The sequence below is a fragment of the Rhopalosiphum padi genome, chromosome 3 (assembly GCF_020882245.1).
Source record: "Rhopalosiphum padi isolate XX-2018 chromosome 3, ASM2088224v1, whole genome shotgun sequence".
Lineage (NCBI taxonomy): Eukaryota > Metazoa > Arthropoda > Insecta > Hemiptera > Aphididae > Rhopalosiphum > Rhopalosiphum padi.
The window spans coordinates 19,818,513-19,836,796 of NC_083599.1; the positions used below are offsets into that span (position 1 = coordinate 19,818,513).

The 18,284-nt window shown below is 29.5% G+C and overlaps 3 protein-coding genes across 4 annotated transcripts; all 3 read left to right on the forward strand.

Moving 5' to 3' along the window:
- The first annotated feature begins 2,176 nt into the window (after positions 1–2,176).
- Positions 2,177–5,179, forward strand: LOC132924870 (mucin-17-like). The gene is made up of 2 exons (XM_060989310.1): positions 2,177–2,758; positions 2,834–5,179. The coding sequence occupies exons 1-2, from the start codon at positions 2,177–2,179 to the stop codon at positions 5,177–5,179; spliced, it is 2,928 nt and encodes a 975-aa protein (XP_060845293.1).
- Positions 5,180–8,947: 3,768 nt separating this feature from the next.
- Positions 8,948–12,021, forward strand: LOC132926620 (uncharacterized). 2 transcript variants are annotated; one of them, XM_060990992.1, is made up of 5 exons: positions 8,948–9,033; positions 9,499–9,581; positions 9,673–9,747; positions 10,796–11,137; positions 11,483–12,020. In XM_060990992.1, exons 3-5 carry the CDS (start codon positions 9,693–9,695, stop codon positions 11,689–11,691), a joined length of 606 nt encoding a protein of 201 aa, XP_060846975.1. In that variant the 5' UTR covers positions 8,948–9,033; positions 9,499–9,581; positions 9,673–9,692; the 3' UTR covers positions 11,692–12,020. The 2 variants fall into 2 exon arrangements, with proteins under 2 accessions (XP_060846975.1, XP_060846976.1); XM_060990993.1 differs by lacking the exon at positions 9,673–9,747 and having other exon boundaries at positions 11,483–12,021.
- Positions 12,022–13,246: 1,225 nt separating this feature from the next.
- Positions 13,247–16,285, forward strand: LOC132924871 (uncharacterized). The gene is made up of 6 exons (XM_060989311.1): positions 13,247–13,279; positions 13,849–14,050; positions 14,166–14,307; positions 15,645–15,747; positions 16,084–16,180; positions 16,245–16,285. The coding sequence occupies exons 1-6, from the start codon at positions 13,247–13,249 to the stop codon at positions 16,283–16,285; spliced, it is 618 nt and encodes a 205-aa protein (XP_060845294.1).
- Positions 16,286–18,284: the final 1,999 nt, after the last annotated feature.

Genomic DNA, 18,284 nt, shown 5'->3' on the forward strand with positions numbered 1-18,284 from the left:
ACAATCAAATTTAAAAATATTAATGCATTGAAAACTTTATTTTTTGCGTTTGTTAGATCTAATCTTGAGTTTGGTTCGACTGCCTGGTCACCTAATTACATCACTTTTATTGGTCTTATTGAATATGTACAACATAAGTTCTTAAAATTATCGAGTTACAAAATAAATGTTCAATTTACTTCAAATAACTCGTGTAATATGCGAATAATTGAATTAGGCTTTATATCTTTGGAGGTAAGAAGAAAAGTTGCAGATATTATGTTTATTTATGATTTTTTAAATGGTAATACTTTTTCCTCAGAATTGCTCTCTATGATAGAGTTTAATATAACAAATCAACGATTAAGAAATTCAAACTTATTCATGTACCATTTTATAAAAATAATTATAGCTCCACTTCTTTCTTCCCTATAGAGCATTAAAACTAGCAAATCTTATTACTGATCATGTAGATTTTTTTCTTTATGTCACGTATTGTTTTTAATAGAAATGTATATTTAGCTTTAAATTTAGTTGTAAACTAATTATCATTATTATGTTAATATTAATGTAATGCTGTTTTGTATTACTATTATTTATTTACCACTGTCTAATTATTATTATTTTGTAACTGTATTTTCATTATTATTTTTTGTCTTACTTTTTATTTTTTGTTCTTACTGTAAAATACTTCAAAATGTAAACCTGATACTGCTCACACAGAAGGGTTATTACCCGTTTATCATAAATAAATAAATAAATAAAAAATCTGTAGTTTTAATAAGATAATTATGACTAGAGCCATTTTAAGTTTTCAAAGTATGAGTAGTTAATAATAGATTATTATTGATCTGTTTAGCTATTTGACTTTTAATTCTACGTCGTAATAATCTAGCCGATATTTGGTTCTCAGGACGAATAAAAGACCTAAACAAATTTAATTAATTGAAATAATTATTAAGAGAGAAAACATTGAAACACTATAAACCAAACTAAATAAGTTAAGTATTTAATAAAGTAAAATTAATATTTTAAAAAAATGTGTCTATTTAATTGTATTACAATTATTCTCAGGTTTCAAACTGTAAAAAGCATTTTACATAGGTAATTTTAAATTTTATTGGAGTAAATAATTAAATTAAATAGAACTAACATAGGTACCTACTATATCATATAATACATAGGAACATACAATTGAGCAGTGTATTTACTTTAGAAAAAATTTTATTGTATAAATTCAGAAAGTTGACTGATTTTAAGGTACGTATGTCAAAATAATTTAATTTGTCAAATAATTCAGTGGCGAAACTACGATTTTTTTTCTACATAATTTTATAATACTTATTATATACTTAGGTATATAAATAAGAATTAAATACAGTGAATTAAAAATTAATATAATATACAAAAATTGAATCTTTCTATAGCCTATATATAGGTAATCCAGTATAATATTTAAAACGATTAAATTTAGTTAATAATAGGTTTGGTAGTACATACTTGATATCGGAAAATAACGCAATAATATAATATGCTTTTTTATATCATTTTTATACATTTTTTTTTTTATAATTTACTTAGTGTTCACCAATACATTTTTAACCTTTTGAGACAGTCCTAAGTCTGTATGAAGTGGGAAAAATTTGTGTTGTAAAAAACCGGAGCCGTTTAGGAATTTATCTTTTTTTTAAACTGGAGCCATTTAGGAAAACGGGAGCCGAATGAGCTACGTCCTTCGCAAAGACGCAAACAATCGAACTATCGAACACACGGAAAACTCATAATAGAACAAAAGACAACATAACCACTGTCCGGTAATATTATAATATAATATATGTTTATTGTTATTTGTTATATCTGCAAGACTACAAGTCTGCAGCGCCCCACGGAGTACACATATTATAATTGGCTAGATAGGTTTACTAGGGGGAATCGGCTCCGTCATCCACTCGCCTGTTCGTCCTCAGTTAATTCTATTTTAGTCTATTTCATCAGGCGCCTATAAAAAACTTTCCTATTTAATTCCTCAAAACTCCAATTTTGGAGCTTAAATAACTGGACTATACCTTTACTTATTCATAATAATCGGTTTATTACACAGGATATTAAACTATACTAGGTTCATGAGTGTAAATTACACTCGGTGTCATCATCGGTTGTATCCTACCGTGTTACTTGTGATATCTCAGCTGAAAACATGTCAAGTGAAGAGCCAAAGTTTCCCTTTGTTTACGTAAAGTTACGTCTGGAATCAATAACTAAGTACACTGAAAAAGTGTACATAGATTTGCAATCGCATGTTAGTGTTTTAAGACGCAAGATTTGTGAAAAGGATAACACTCTAAACAAAGATAATTTTATAATGGTTTATTGCGGAAATGTTATGGAAGACCCTGATCTTATTTCTAAGCATAATCTTTTTAACGGAGCTACAGTGCATTTGTTCCAAAAATTGAAGATTGAAAAAACGCAACCCCCAATAACTATTGATATGAGCCATGCAGGATTGTTAAAATTACATCATGCTTTTCGTTCATTCTCGTTTAATATATCGTTAAAATCTGTACGAATGGGTATTGACAAGGATCAAATTATAAATGATCTAATCATGAAAATTCCTCAACTTAATAAAGATCCTGTAGCAGTTAGTCTTTTAAAACATTCTGATTTATTAATCAGACGCAATGATATTATCTCGTTGAAAAACACTGTGGAAGAGCATCCCGCTTTGGCATTAGCTGTATTGGAAATGTCTTCAAATAATAATTTAGTTGCGCTGGTAATTTAAAAGAAAATCCTTAATGCCTATGTATAAATAATAATTTATATTATATTTTGACATATTTTGTTTTAGAACTGCTCGGTTGCCTCGGTACCCATATCTGCTGACACTGCTGGCACTGCGACGACCACACCTATATCTGCTGCCACTGCTTCGACCACACCTATATCTGCTGCCACTGCTTCGACCACACCTATATCTGCTGCCACTGCTTCGACCACACCTATATCTGCTGGCACTGCTTCAACCACACCTATATCTGCTGCCACTGCTTCGACCACACCTATATCTGCTGGCACTGCGACGTTAATACCTATATCTGCTAACACTTTGACGATCATACCTATATCTGCTGCCACTGCTTCGACCACACCTATATCTGCTGCCACTGCTTCAACCACACCTATATCTGCTGCCACTGCTTCGACCACACCTATATCTGCTGGCACTGCGACGTTAATACCTATATCTGCAAAAACTTTGACGATCATACCTATATCTGCTAACACTGCTGGCACTGCGAAGATCATACCTTTATCTACTGACACTGCTTTGGCCAGACTCATATCTGCTGCCATTGCTTCAACCACACCTATATCTGCTGCCACTGCTTCAACCACACCTATATCTGCTGCCACTGCTTCGACCACACCAATATCTGCTGGCACTGCGACGAGCATACCTATATCTGCTAACACTGCTGGCACTGTGAAGATCATACCTTTATCTGCTGACACTGCTTTGACCAGACTCATATCTGCTGCCATTGCTTCAACCACACCTATATCTGCTGCCACTGCTTCGACCACACCTGTATCTGCTGCCACTGCTTCAACCACACCTATATCTGCTGCCACTGCTTCAACCACACCTATATCTGATGCCAATGCTTCGACCACACCTATATCTGCTGGCACTGCGACGTTAATACCTATATCTGCAAAAACTTTGACGACCATACCTATATCTGCTAACACTGCTGGCACTGCGACGATCATACCTATATCTGCTAACACTTTGACGATCATACCTATATCTGCCAACACTGCTGGCATTGCGAAGATCATACCTTTATCTGCTGACACTGCTTTGACCAGACTTATATCTGCTGCCATTGCTTCAACCACACCTATATCTGCTGCCACTGCTTCGACCACACCTATATCTGCTGCCACTGCTTCGACCACACCTATATCTGCTGCCACTGCTTCGACCACACCTATATCTGCTGCCACTGCTTCGACCACACCTATATCTGCTGTCACTGCTTCGACCACACCTATATCTGCTGCCACTGCTTCGACCACACCTAAATCTGCTGTCACTGCTTCGACCACACCTATATCTGCTGCCACCGCTTCGACCACATCTATATCTGCTGCCACCGCTTCGACCACACCTATATCTGCTGTCACTGCTTCGACCACACCTATATCTGCTGTCACTGCTTCGACCACACCTATATCTGCTGCCACTGCTTCGACCACACCTATATCTGCTGCCACTGCTTCGACCACATCTATATCTGCTGCCACTGATTCGACCACATCTATATCTGCTGCCACCGCTTCGACCACACCTATATCTGCTGTCACTGCTTCGACCACACCTATATCTGCTGCCACTGATTCGACCACACCTATATCTGCTGCCACCGCTTCGACCACACCTATATCTGCTGTCACTGCTTCGACCACACCTATATCTGCTGTCACTGCTTCGACCACACCTATATCTGCTGCCACTGCTTCGACCACACCTATATCTGCTGCTACTGCTTCGACCACATCTATATCTGCTGCCACTGATTCGACCACATCTATATCTGCTGCCACCGCTTCGACCACACCTATATCTGCTGTCACTGCTTCGACCACACCTATATCTGCTGCCACTGATTCGACCACACCTATATCTGCTGGCACTTTTGGCACTGCTTCGATCACACTTATATCTGCTGGCACTAATAGACAACCATTGAAAAGAGTCGTCAAATTTAACATTTCACACGAAGAGTTTGTAGCAGGTTTAGAAGGTATAAGAACATTAAGAACACCGCCAAGTACACTAGGTTTGCACCCCCTAGGTACGTCAACTGGAAATACAAGAGTGTTAGGTATAAGAACAGGAACAATACAGCAAACACAGCTAAGTACTAGTGGTGCAAGTACATCAACTGGAAATACAGGAAATGTGCCGATGACTATGCCTCCTAATACTATACAATGTCAACCAACTACACCCGCAGTTGATTATTCACGTCAATTAGGAATAATGAGAAAAATGGGTCTGTGCAATGAGTCTTTAAATCTACAAGCATTGAAACTAGGGAACGGTAACTTGGAGAATGCTATTGGATTAGCATTAAGTGGTTTTAAAAATTTAGAAAAATTTGTAAAGGTAGAAATTAATCAATAATTATATTAACATTTAGTTATTATTCTTGCATTTGATTCTTGATTAAAATTTGTCATTATTAATTTAAAGACAAATAAAATATGATAATAGTGATAGTAATAATTATTGGATTTAAATATAAATATAGGTAATCATTTATCAATATAATGTAAATAATGAATATAATTTTTTAACATTCTAGTATGATTTATTTTTTTATCAACACTTGCATTAAGTACATATATGGCTAAATGTACTTATTATTGCATTAATGAATACATTTATTTATATGGTTTAAAAAAAAAAGGCAAATGCTTACTGCTCCGCTCTACAGTAATATTGAGTGGATCACTGTAAAAGTATACATTCAATGATGCATCATTGAATACAAAATACGATCTTAAGCAAAGATGTCAATCAGCCTATATCACCAAGTTTATTTTATGATATGTTTGTTTTTAATATTGTCATTTAAGTAATTTTTTTTACTGCTAGTTGAATTAATATTTGCCAAAATAAATAAATATTATATCAATAAATCATTAAATTAATTAATTTCAAACATTCAAGTGCAGGCATGACAGAGCAATTAATTTTTAGGTTTTTTTTATTTAAGTGCCTAAATTATTAATCCAAATATTAATAAATTGTTGCTACTTATAATTTGTATATTAGATTTACATATTATGTTTCAACAAACAACATTAAAAAAAAAAAAATTACTGTTTTCGCCGATGCCGATCCTACGATTACGGCGGTTGTCGGCAACGACTCGCGAATTATGTTGAGGACGAGAGCGGGAGGGGTTACCCACACAAGTGTACAAAAGTATAAGATTGTAATTTTTAAGATATTACGATCGGTGACCGTTTGGTATAATATATATATATAAATTATTATAATATGCGGGCGCCCAAAACATTAACAAAATGTGAAATATAAATATAATTTAATCAAGAGTACAACGACCTCACTTGCCGTAACGTATAAAAAAAAATATATAATAATAAAGTTTGAAATATTTGAATACAAAGGTCGCAACAACAATTACAACTAAGATTGACAGTTGCCAATTATTTGGCCACTGACAACGAGTGGGCAAAATATAAAAAAAATGTATGAAATAACCTGAAGGCGACAGCAATGATGGCCAAGGTGACAATGTGGAAGGACAGCCGCGGGTAATGTAGATCCTCTTGAATATGTCAAGGTTTAGTAGATGAGTCAACCCGATCACGGTGACATCAATCACACCTCGTGTTCACACGAGGGTTTTTTTTGCAACACGCAAAGACGGTGAACGAGCACGACGTTGTGCTCAGTTCGACCATTGGCAAAAGACAAAATAGAATCATGGAAGCCTGGCTGGCCGTCGGCTGGCGAAAAATGTCACCGGATAGTGGAGAGGGTAGCTTTGTCGGACACTTTATCTCCTTGCCGGACATCTTATCTCTACCACATCTGTGCTAACCCGAGCATATAAAAATAGGTGACCAGAAAAACCGTTCCGCGATCGAACAATTACAAAAGATTCTATTTAAACTAAATTTGTGTGTACATTAATTTAATAAATATAAATCATTGTAATAGTAATTTCATTTTTAAGATCATATTTTTACCTGAGTTGTCAATAGGAAATTTATATTAAATATAGTAAATCTTAGAAATTTCTATTAGTACAAAAATGTTGAATTGCGTTGAAAATAAAAATTAATCTCATATATTTCTGTATTTCTGTAACATTTTATTTTTTATTATCTGTCCCCCATTTATAAATTTTATATTAATTATTGACTAAAATGATTAACTATTATCTATTATCATATTTCATCATTAATTAATTAATAAATATATATATATAATATAATATATGCACTTTATACACAAATATAAGGTCTGTGTAAGAATAAGTATAAAAAAAAATAACATACCAATAGAAAAAACATTGACTTAATAGTTCTGATTAATATATTTAATAAAATCTTACATAACATAATAGTTATGTCACATAGAACAGAGCTCTGCTAACACTTTTTATTCATTTCTAAATGTTATTAATTTAGTATACTTTTTCCAATACTAATTTTTGAATTTTCAGTTTTTTTTTCTTCAATTCTCAATCTTAATATAAAATATATTTAAAAATGTATTTATTAAAAACAGATCAAAACATCATTTTTTATCTTCAGGTACAATTTATTAATGACATTTTTATATATATATTTTTTGATTGTTTACATCTAGTCCATTTTTCAGAAACACTGCATAAATAATATTTATTAAATATAATACATATTTGATAGGTTTAGTTAATGCATTATTTCTATTCTTAATGTTAATTAGTATAGTATTTAAAAACATCACAATTTATTTGTTTTAATGCTTTTTTTGCAACAAAACCAGATATATATTCTGTAATTTATTCAACAAAAGCTGATACTTTAAAATATGTATGAAAATAGTCATGATCATTCTGGAATTCAAAATATTGTTCACTATCATTATTCATTAAAATCAGTATCATAGGTATCTTGTATTATAGAATCCATTATAATAATTTATTTTGTTTTAAACATAGATTCCGAGAGTAAATTACCATACATCCATACAGAGATCCATTAACATGATGATGTACTAGTAACTTTTTATAAAAGTTTTGAACTCTTATGCTGGGGTTATTGTTGTTATAACCAACTTTTGACCTCATAGCACTAAAATAGGTTTCCAAATGGTCTTGAGACATTTTATAGGATAGAATATTCATATTATATTCATATTCCATATTATAATTTTGTCTAAGAGTATAAAAACGAGATTACAAATTTTTAAAATCCCACACAAGGCCTATGAAACAGGGTTTTCTTAATGAATTTACAACTGTACAACCATCTGTAAGTTGTAAATCATAAATGTTAGTTTTAAATTAATTTATAAAATAATCATACTTATCAAAAGTATTCGAACGAAGTGCTTGATTAAAAATGTTGAACGGCAATTTAAAATGTCAAATGTATTGTTTATTTTTAAGCAAAATTCAGCAGTAGCCGAAGACTTATCAGATTCTTCATCAACTGTCGGACAAAATGTAAGTGCCCCGCTCACACGAGTCACACAACTACTTAATAGGTACCTACTTGAGTTGCAAGCCACAAGTTCATTTTTTCATTATGGAACTATAGAAGTATATATGCTTTTGAATTAACTTAGTAACCTTAAAGCTATTACCTACTATTTTTTCTTTAAAATACAATTTTTTTTTATGTATTCCAATTCAAATTTTTCTCCTTTGTTATTAATTATAACTTATTTGTCACCTAACGTATTACGAACTAGTTTCACCATATGGGCCATATGGCATGCATCATAAAATAAATGTACTGGTAAGAGGAAATGAAAAATAAGGTCTATGATTTTACTCGTGAACATATTATAATTTATAATTTTGTACCTATTCAAATTAAAAGTTCAAACAACTGCTGACATGGTATTCAGGCTTATAGCGTTTTCGATTTGAGAATAAAAGTTTGCACTGAAATTGAGCCGGTAAAGTTAATTTTCAGTTTTCTGGTTACCAGACGGCAGACACTAGTGCACGATGCACTACCTATATTCGTTCATTAAATCGAATAAAAAAAAAAAAATGTGATTACATAATATTTCATCATGGATGAATAAATAACTCGTAATTTGAACCATTGCAAAACATATATAACCGCCAATTTGTTCCAAGCAAAAGTAGGGTAAGTTATCACAGAATCGATCATCTTTATCATTTAGATAATAATTGTCATTTTTTCTTTAATTCCTCATACTACTCGTAGAAGTTTAAAAATTGAAAATATCTGTTTCTGTCTGAACGTTCCGAATACTGAAATGTGAGTACCTACTAATAAAGTTGGTTTTTAAAAGGACGTCGCAACCACATGTGTTGTCTCCGCCTTACACACGTACAACATAGTAATACATTTTCGTTCACAAGTTTCAATAGTGTACTTTTAGTTTTGATATAAGAGTGAATTAACCTATTATCAAACTTTTAAGTAAGACAATTATGTGTGTTCTGTTCTTGATTTTTACAATATTTTAATTTTTAATGAATTATGAGCATTTTCAAATATTTATATTTTTCCTACTCATAACTCAAAATTAAAATATCGTTAAAAACCAACGAGACAACACAGATAATAGGTCGATTCACTCTATAACATCAAAACTAAAAGCACACTATTGAAATTGGTGAACGAAAATTTATATCTGTGAGTGTGTAAGGCGGAGACAACACTTGCGGTTGCGACATACTCTTAATTTGATTATCTATACTATTTTTATTTATACTGCAGGTTTTTGGAAATGAATGTTTTAATGTGTATTCCAACACTACAAGTCATACATATCACCGAGCTAAATTTATAAATATTCAAAGGTAATATTGAATTATAGTTTTAATAATATAAATAACTTAAAAAATGTTGATTCCAATATGTGCTTTTGCTTGTATACATAATACTTAATAGGTCTCGCAGAAAGTGATGTTATGAGTAAAACAAAAAATGAAAAGTTGCTTTCACAAAATGCAGTTTCATTGTCAGGTTACTAAATATGTATAATTTATATATGTTTTTTTTAGTGGTTATTCGTCCAAAGTTATCACTAGGGCTAGTATTTCTATGGTGTAAAAAATTGTAAAATATGCAAAAACAATTATTTTTTTTAATATAAGTTAATATTATTACAGGCTATCATTAAATGATGTTTTTTTTAAATTTTCAAATGTGAATGACCAACGATTAAATTAAAGATTTATATTGGCTGAAACTTCTTTCCACATCACACAATGTTGTTGTAGCATATTTAAATGAGACGTGATTTGTTGTGGATTTAAAGTAATATAACATCTTTTTCTTCCGTTTTATATTCACCGCTTATAATATTACACATTTTTAGAAATGTTATGAATCCCTTATTCTTTCTTATATTAAGTCCATTTTACTTAAGATAGGTAGTATATTTACGATAATTCGACAAACAAACCAATAATTATAAAAGTTCATTAAATAAATACCATTTATAATAAACAAGATCCCCAAAAATTTATATTCATGCAGTTATATGCATTATGTTCAAAATATGAAAAAAAAAATTTTTTACTATAATCAAGAATAAGCCAAAAAAGCGAACATATCTGACAAATTTGGACTTATGGAAAATAACATGCAAATCCATAGAAATCCTAGCCCTAGTTATCACTAAGTAGATTGTAGTGAAAAATATTAACAAACTGTAGATTAGATATTTATACTTATACTGTTAAAAGGGAAGTACAAATGGTGAAATGACATTCCTATCTTAGGTGTCAACATTCACAATATAGCTTTAGTATTATTTGGACATTGTTATTGAAATTAGTTACAAATTTAATTTCAATCATGTCTGGATTACTTTTTTAATACCTTCAAATCAACTAAGATACTTCAGAATTATATTTAAACAAAGATACAATTACACTACAGTTTTGTATGTTGTTATTTAAATTCAAAAATTTTTACTTTAACATTTATACTTTCTTAATTTTACATTTTAATACTTAAGTAACAGATTTTTATGTGTGATTTTAATACACTAATATTCTGTTAACAGTTGACAATACAAGTCCCACAAATGCTAAATTTTGGACAGATGAAAATACATCTTTTATGTTAAATTGTTTCCATAAGTATTCGAAACAAATAGGTCCTATGAAAAAATTCCGAAACAAAAAGATGATGTGGACAAAAATTCGACAAGATATAATAAAGGAATTAGGTTGTTCATTTACAGAAACTCAAATTGAAAACAGATATAAAACAGTTTTAAAAAGAAACAAATCATTGAAGAAAAAAAAAAATACTACTGTACCATCTCCCAAGTTGAGTAGCGTTGATGAAGAGTTTAGTAAAATAACAGCATTGGATGATTCTATTGAACCATCTGTTTGTGTAGGTTAGTATTATTTTGGCAAAACATTATGAAAAACAATTATAAATAAAGACAGTATATCAGCTTCTATAACCTAACCTATTAAAGTTATTTATTTTACTATTAAAAGTTTGGTAGATTTTTTGGTACGGATAGTACCAAGATAGTTATTTTTAATATTTTTGAACCTCTAGTACAACAACTTAATAAAAATCTATTAAAATCTAATATTAGAACCCTAGTATTAGATTTGTTAGCTGTTTATCACAGCAAACCATTTTTATCGATAATAATTTTAATATAAATTGAAATTGTGTTATTTACTACTTGCCATTTTTATTATCAACACTTAACATTTTACTTTTTTAGGAACATCTAGTTCTGGACTAAAAACAATAACCAAAGATGTTCTACAAGATGAGCCACAAGTTACAAAGAAGGTTAAGACTTCTCTAAATGATCTGCTGATTACCTTGCACAAAAAAAAAGACGAAGAAAGACTAAAGAGACAACTGAAACGTCAAAAATGTCACGAAAAAAAAATGAATATTCTTAAAAAAATCTTTAATAACAAATAGATTTCTCTTTATAACATTTATTAATATATTCCTAATTATTAAAATTAACAAAATTTACAAAGTACACAACAATTTTCGTTTTTTAAATCCTTTTTTACAAGATTGTAGAATGTAGATTGTAGTGTTCTTGGGCGTATGTTAATAGTTATATTTTCTGTAATTCTTCTACAAGTGGTTGTTCAGGAAAGAAATCATCATTATCTGTACACAGATTATATAGCTAATATAAATTTTGAATCTTTTTCAGCTAATGAAAAATCTAATTGCTATTTAAGGTTATATATGTAAATATATGTTCTAAGTATCTAGATCATAAGAAGTTATCACAGTTTCTGTGATAAGCTTAAACTTTTACACAAACCTTAATATCATTGATGGAACTGAAACGCGTCTGTAAAACTATTTAATGGTTTGATAAATCTATTCAATAAATAAATTTAAAGTTCGTTTTCAGGCAACCCTGCATATATATTATATTATGTAAATATTTATCTGGTACAACAGGAGTACTAGTGTATTAATGTAAGTGGTGTATAGACGTATAGTACTATAGTGATTGCACACTGGACCTTAGTGATGCTTATTTTTTCATCAGTGAAACAAGGCAAATTTTACATTAACCATATCTCCTATTATAATTTCAAATCAAATTTATTGTTTTGAAAATTCATAAAATAGATACTAAAATTAAAATGTTATTGTTATTATATCCATCACACACATTTTAATCTGTGCTTCATCCAGACATTAAGTATGTCTTAAATCAAAGACCTATACTACATATTATAGAAATCTGTGTTTTAAATGCAAATTTTAATTATCTATGGTATTAATTTTTTAAATCTACGAGGAGTTAACATAATAATATAATCTATTGCATCAACTCGTTTTTTTCTATATTCCAGGTGCTGGAGTTTATTACTTGGCTAAATTTGTTAAAGAACACACTGCATTAACAAAAAAAGTTATAAAATAAACAATTCATGTAAGATGAACTATTTAGTTGTTTTAAATTAATACAGTAATATATTTCTATTTTCTATCAATTCTGGCAAGTTTTAACTTATCTTAATTGTCCAGTTGATTCTAATTAAGTATTTTTTTTTTCTTTGTTGATCTTACGAAGTAATAATTATAATATTATTTATACACTTATACAGTATGTAAATTAATTGGAAAATCAGTATTTGTAATTCGAAATATAATGCAGATATTGTAATGCAATTTTTTTTCAATTGTAATATATGACTAATAGCCTCCCTATTACAATAAACTGGAATAAAAAAAACCACTTAAAACTTTTTTAAATGTTGTAAACAGCCATTTTGTAGAGTTATTTATTTATAATGTGAAGAAAAAAAAATTCAATAAACAAAAGAAACTTCTATTTCATAAAATATAGTTATTATATTATATAGAGATTGGTATAATAATTTTCAGGAAAAATGGATTGGCAGAGAAGTATCAATAAATTGCCAGCCTTATCTCCAAATTTGATCCCAATGAATTTTTTTTGTGGATCTACTTAAAAAATATTGTGTATCCATCAGTATCTATGCAAGAACATCATGAAACTTTAATTAGAAATGTGTGAAATATTTTCAATGACAAGCTGAATTCGTTACAAAGTTCACAGGCCTTTAAAATTGCTTTGTGCATAGCAGTTAATGGTGAACATTTTGAACAAATAAAAAAATACATACAAAAATCTTACAAAAAAATCAACGAGTTGTGCGTTCTTTATAATCTATTGTATTAGCAAATTAGTTATCAAAGATTAAAAACCACACAACTTTACAATAATATTATGCTGTATTTTTTTAAATAGAAGTTTTTTTGTTCATTCAAACTTCAACTGATTTCAAAATCGTGTTTTGATTTATATTGCAAATACAAAAGTCAACAAAATGTCTATTTTCAAATTCTTTTAAGTGGTTTTTAAAAAATTTAAGAGATTTTTTTTTAGTTTTATTTTAGACTATTGTAAAAGAGAGGCTATTAGTCATGTATTACATTGAAAAATACTGCATTACAATATCTGCATAATATTTCTAATTACAGTTACTGACTTTCCAATTAATTTACATAGTGTATAACCTTAAAATTATAAATAAAATTACTTTATTTTACTAATTAAATTATTATACATTGTTACAGGTTGTGATAATATGTCATATAGGATTGTATTTATTTGACAATATACCTTTAACACTAATTGCTTTGGGTCTTCTGAGCCATATAGTATACTACTTTTTGCTCATTGACTTTCCAAACTTCAACTTAACATCACTGTCATTTATTTTGTCAATTATTCTGTTAATTGGAAATCACGTACTAGCTTTCAAATTTTTCCGACAACGTTTTTAATTTTAAATTTAAGTTTTTGAAGTGTTTGTAAGATGTGATCGATTTATCTAAATACTGATATTAATTGTTAATATTATATTCATTACACTGGTTTATTGAATTTGAAGTTATTGGGATTAGAATTACTGGTGACCTGACTAGTATTAGTCAAATTAGTATAGGTTATGTTACTATTACTGTTACTACTACTTCTAATGTTGGAATTATTTTCAATATATGGGCGAAACCTATGGAATCATTGACTAATTTGTAAGATTTTTTTAGGCATTTTAATTTAACTAATTATCGTACTTACCAATGACAAAATATGTTGACTGTTGAAATCCCATCCGCAATGAAATAAATATAAAATAATAATAACTGCTGCCTGCTAGTGTATATAGGTACAGGTACAACAGTCAAATGACGAACGCCGAATGGTAACGCAGATCAGATTGGGTTATTTTTTCACGACTAAGCCGACTATGCCATAGCCCATAGTGTTTTTCCGAGGGTTTTTCAGACGAGCCACAATCACTGTGGATAAAAGTTAAATACCTATCATGAAGACTAGAAATATCTATATAGTCTTCACTCTTCATGATACCTATGTATATAGTAAACTTTACTTACATAACACGTACGTGCAAGCGCAACATAATCACTAAAATAATGAGCAAAATGCAAATAATGGCCTGCTACGACGTTATCATATCGTGCTATTGTTATTATATCCACAATTATTAAAGATAATTATACCTATTATCTATTATATTATATTTTCGTGGTATTTCACTTAGTGACAGATTGATTGGTCCACTTTTTGTCTTTAACCGTGTATAAAATATTCCATTAAACCGTTAAAATTTTGTTATTCAGAAATCACTTGTAGGTTAGGTTTACAGTTACAAATTGTTAACCAATAATAGATGTTCATGATTCTATCTACAGACTATTATAAAATTTCTAAAAATCATCTACTAATAGACATTTAAAATTATCTACACCAAGTATTTTTCATAACGTCTAGCTGACATTGTGTTAAAATATGTTATACAGTATACAGTATTGTACCATCTCATTTAAGTGTGTATATAGACTGTAGAAGTTGTAGACGTCTGCGTAGACTGATAGACGTTTAGTATACATATAATAGATTATGTGTGTTTGCTGGGTTATTACTATAGGTTTCTTTTAGTAAAATTTTACTTTACTTTTAGTAATGATTTTGATTTAGTCACCGACCACGAATGGGAACGATATAAATCGGTATAACAATATAACCTGCCGTGACAACACTGACCTGATCTTGAGTTGAAACCGCAAGTTGCCCGGGATGATGTTGAAATGTTGTTAACAGGAGACTTGAGCTGGTGAAATAACTTATACAAAGTTGATTGCAACTTGCAAGTGGACACGATGTCGAGCTTCACACCTCGGGATCACACGAGGTTTTATGCTAACACGCACCGGACGAATTAACGCGCAACGTTAATTCGACCGTTGGAAAAAGACAAAAACGCATTCTGAAAGTTGTAGGTCGACACGACGGATAGTCGGCAACGGACAATGGAGAGCGGAGCTTGCTGGGACTTTATAATATGATATATCCACCACACTTGCAGTGTCCCGAGCAACTTATTTGGCGGCAAGCCGTACCGCGTTCGAACAATCGTAAATATGAATCTACCACTAAAAATTAACCAAAAGGTATAATACATTTTTTGTCTTTATAAATAATTATAATATTTAATATAAAAATAAAATTTACAACGTAAATATAGAATATTAATATTATTTTCATAATTTATTCTTAAAGATAAATTTCCGCTGAATACAATGGTGTAATTATAACTTAAATACGATTTTTAGTTTTTTAATTATAATTTTTTAAAGGTAATAAAGTCGAGTATGTACCTATCTAATACGGGTTAATTATACTCCGAGCAAGCTTCGGATTTGACCGCGACATACATTATTTACCATATCAAATATTATTATTGTCTGGTTAACATTTATGTATATAATATAAAATTACATTTTTAGGTTTTTTCATACTTCACAGTGTGTTTATGGATGGTGCCCTTTATGTTCATATTATCATTATCTGCCAATGATAATACATTACCAATCACTAATGTTGGTAAGTTGACACCTTTTTTTAATTCTAAATAAGCTATTTATGACTACAACTATTTTTTTTGAAGTTGAATTATTTGTCATTGGTAAAGTGTATTACTCACCATGATCTATTGTAATTTTATTACTCGTTTAGTGTGCGCACAATTTACAATGTGATAGTGCCAATTTTTTATAATGCTAATTGGTCTGAAAGACAACTGTAACATCTTAATATAATATCCAACTGCAGTATCGTGTTTTACATTAAGTGTGCTTATGTCAAAAGTACCTATAGTACTGATTAAAAATGCTAGCATTGGAATTTTAGGTATCAAATGATCATTACAAATATTTTACGATTAGAAACTTTTGCAAAAATAACTTGAAATGTATGATTGTAAACAATGTGATACAGTAGAACCTCATTAATTCGGACTTCCCTTTATCTGGGTAGCTAATTAAGGTAGTTATCATGTTTATTTTATTCTAAAATACAAGTTATAACAAGTTCTACGAATTTTCTACATGTTATTATCGCGATTAAATACTATTTAAATATTGTCATTAACATTTTCCTTTATTCCCCTAATACTATATTGTATGTATTTTATACCACCTTATAAATTATAATACATATCTTAAATGATTTAAGTTAAATCTATAATTGGTTATTTTGTTTAATCTAAATTTCATTAAAACGGATAACCTAGAGCCCCAATTAGTCCGAATTAATCAACTACATTAGCAAACAGGCCTGGATTGAGCCGGTGGGCTACCAGGCAATTCGAAAGTTTTTATTTCCGCCCCAGGTCTATAAGGCATAACGACACTACTGTCGTACAATAATAATAATTCAAAAAAACTACCTATTCCAATTTTACTCACGTTGTTCGTAGTTATAATACCTAGTTTTTAAATGTTTGATTTAAAATTAGAGAAAGAGAAAGGAGATGTAGTTTTGTATTTACAATAAGGGTCGGTAAATTAAATCGTGTTATATCTGTTACAAATTATAAAAATCATAAAAAAAATTAGCATCTGAAGAGACACAAGAATACAAATTTATCAGGTTTCAAATTCAAACCAATTATTATTGATTGGTTTGTTCTATACAGACATATTTGATGTTCATTGTTTGACAAACACCAAGCATTTGGTGATATAAAAGAATGAGAATCTATAAAAATCATTGAAACACTATTTCAATTTCAATTATTTAAAGATGTTGGTAACTACTATAGTATCATATTTGTGCCAGTAAATCACAAGCCTAATTTTAAAAATTTTCAGTATAAAATTACTATTATTTTTCTAGATATTTTAGATAATTGTTATTAATGGAGGTTTGTCACAACCTTATTCAATTTTTTATAAATCACAACCTTCAATAAGTATTTTTGTTTAATGACATTTTTCATGGATAATTTAAAAAAAAGTTAAATATATATTTACTATATATCATTGACAATAAATATTCATATTGACTTGCTTGAAATATACTATTATAATTTTAAGTACCTTTGTATTTAACTTGTTTACTAATTGTTTACTTGTTCACCAATGGTAAAATATTTGAAAATAAATATGTTAGGTATTAAAGAAAACTTCTGTATAAAAATTTTATAAATATTTGTATTACAAGGTTACACGATTGTTTATATATAATATACAACTTAATGACATTTTTTTTATTTGAGCTTATAAATATTTTATGTACATTAACTATAGTTATCAAACTTATATTTTTATTGTTATTAAGTTGATCTATAGATTAGTTTTTGATTATGATTGTGAAATTAAAGTAGTAAGATAAATAATAATAAAATTAAGAGGACATTGTACCCACATTTATTGTGCCATTCTTATATGTTAGCACTTGCCACTTACGATATAATAGAATTATTGCTTTCAAATAAAAAAAACAATAGAAAAACATATGGAAGAAAGATTTTAGTTAATTAAATTTTCAACTCTTAAAATAAAATATTGAAAAGTTGTACCACCGTGTGTTGACTATCTTACTAACAAATAGTATAGCAAATTTTACATTAAGTAAAATCTGTGTTACTCTATAATTTTTAATATTAAAATGATTTAACACCTAAGATAAAATATTATTCATAGCC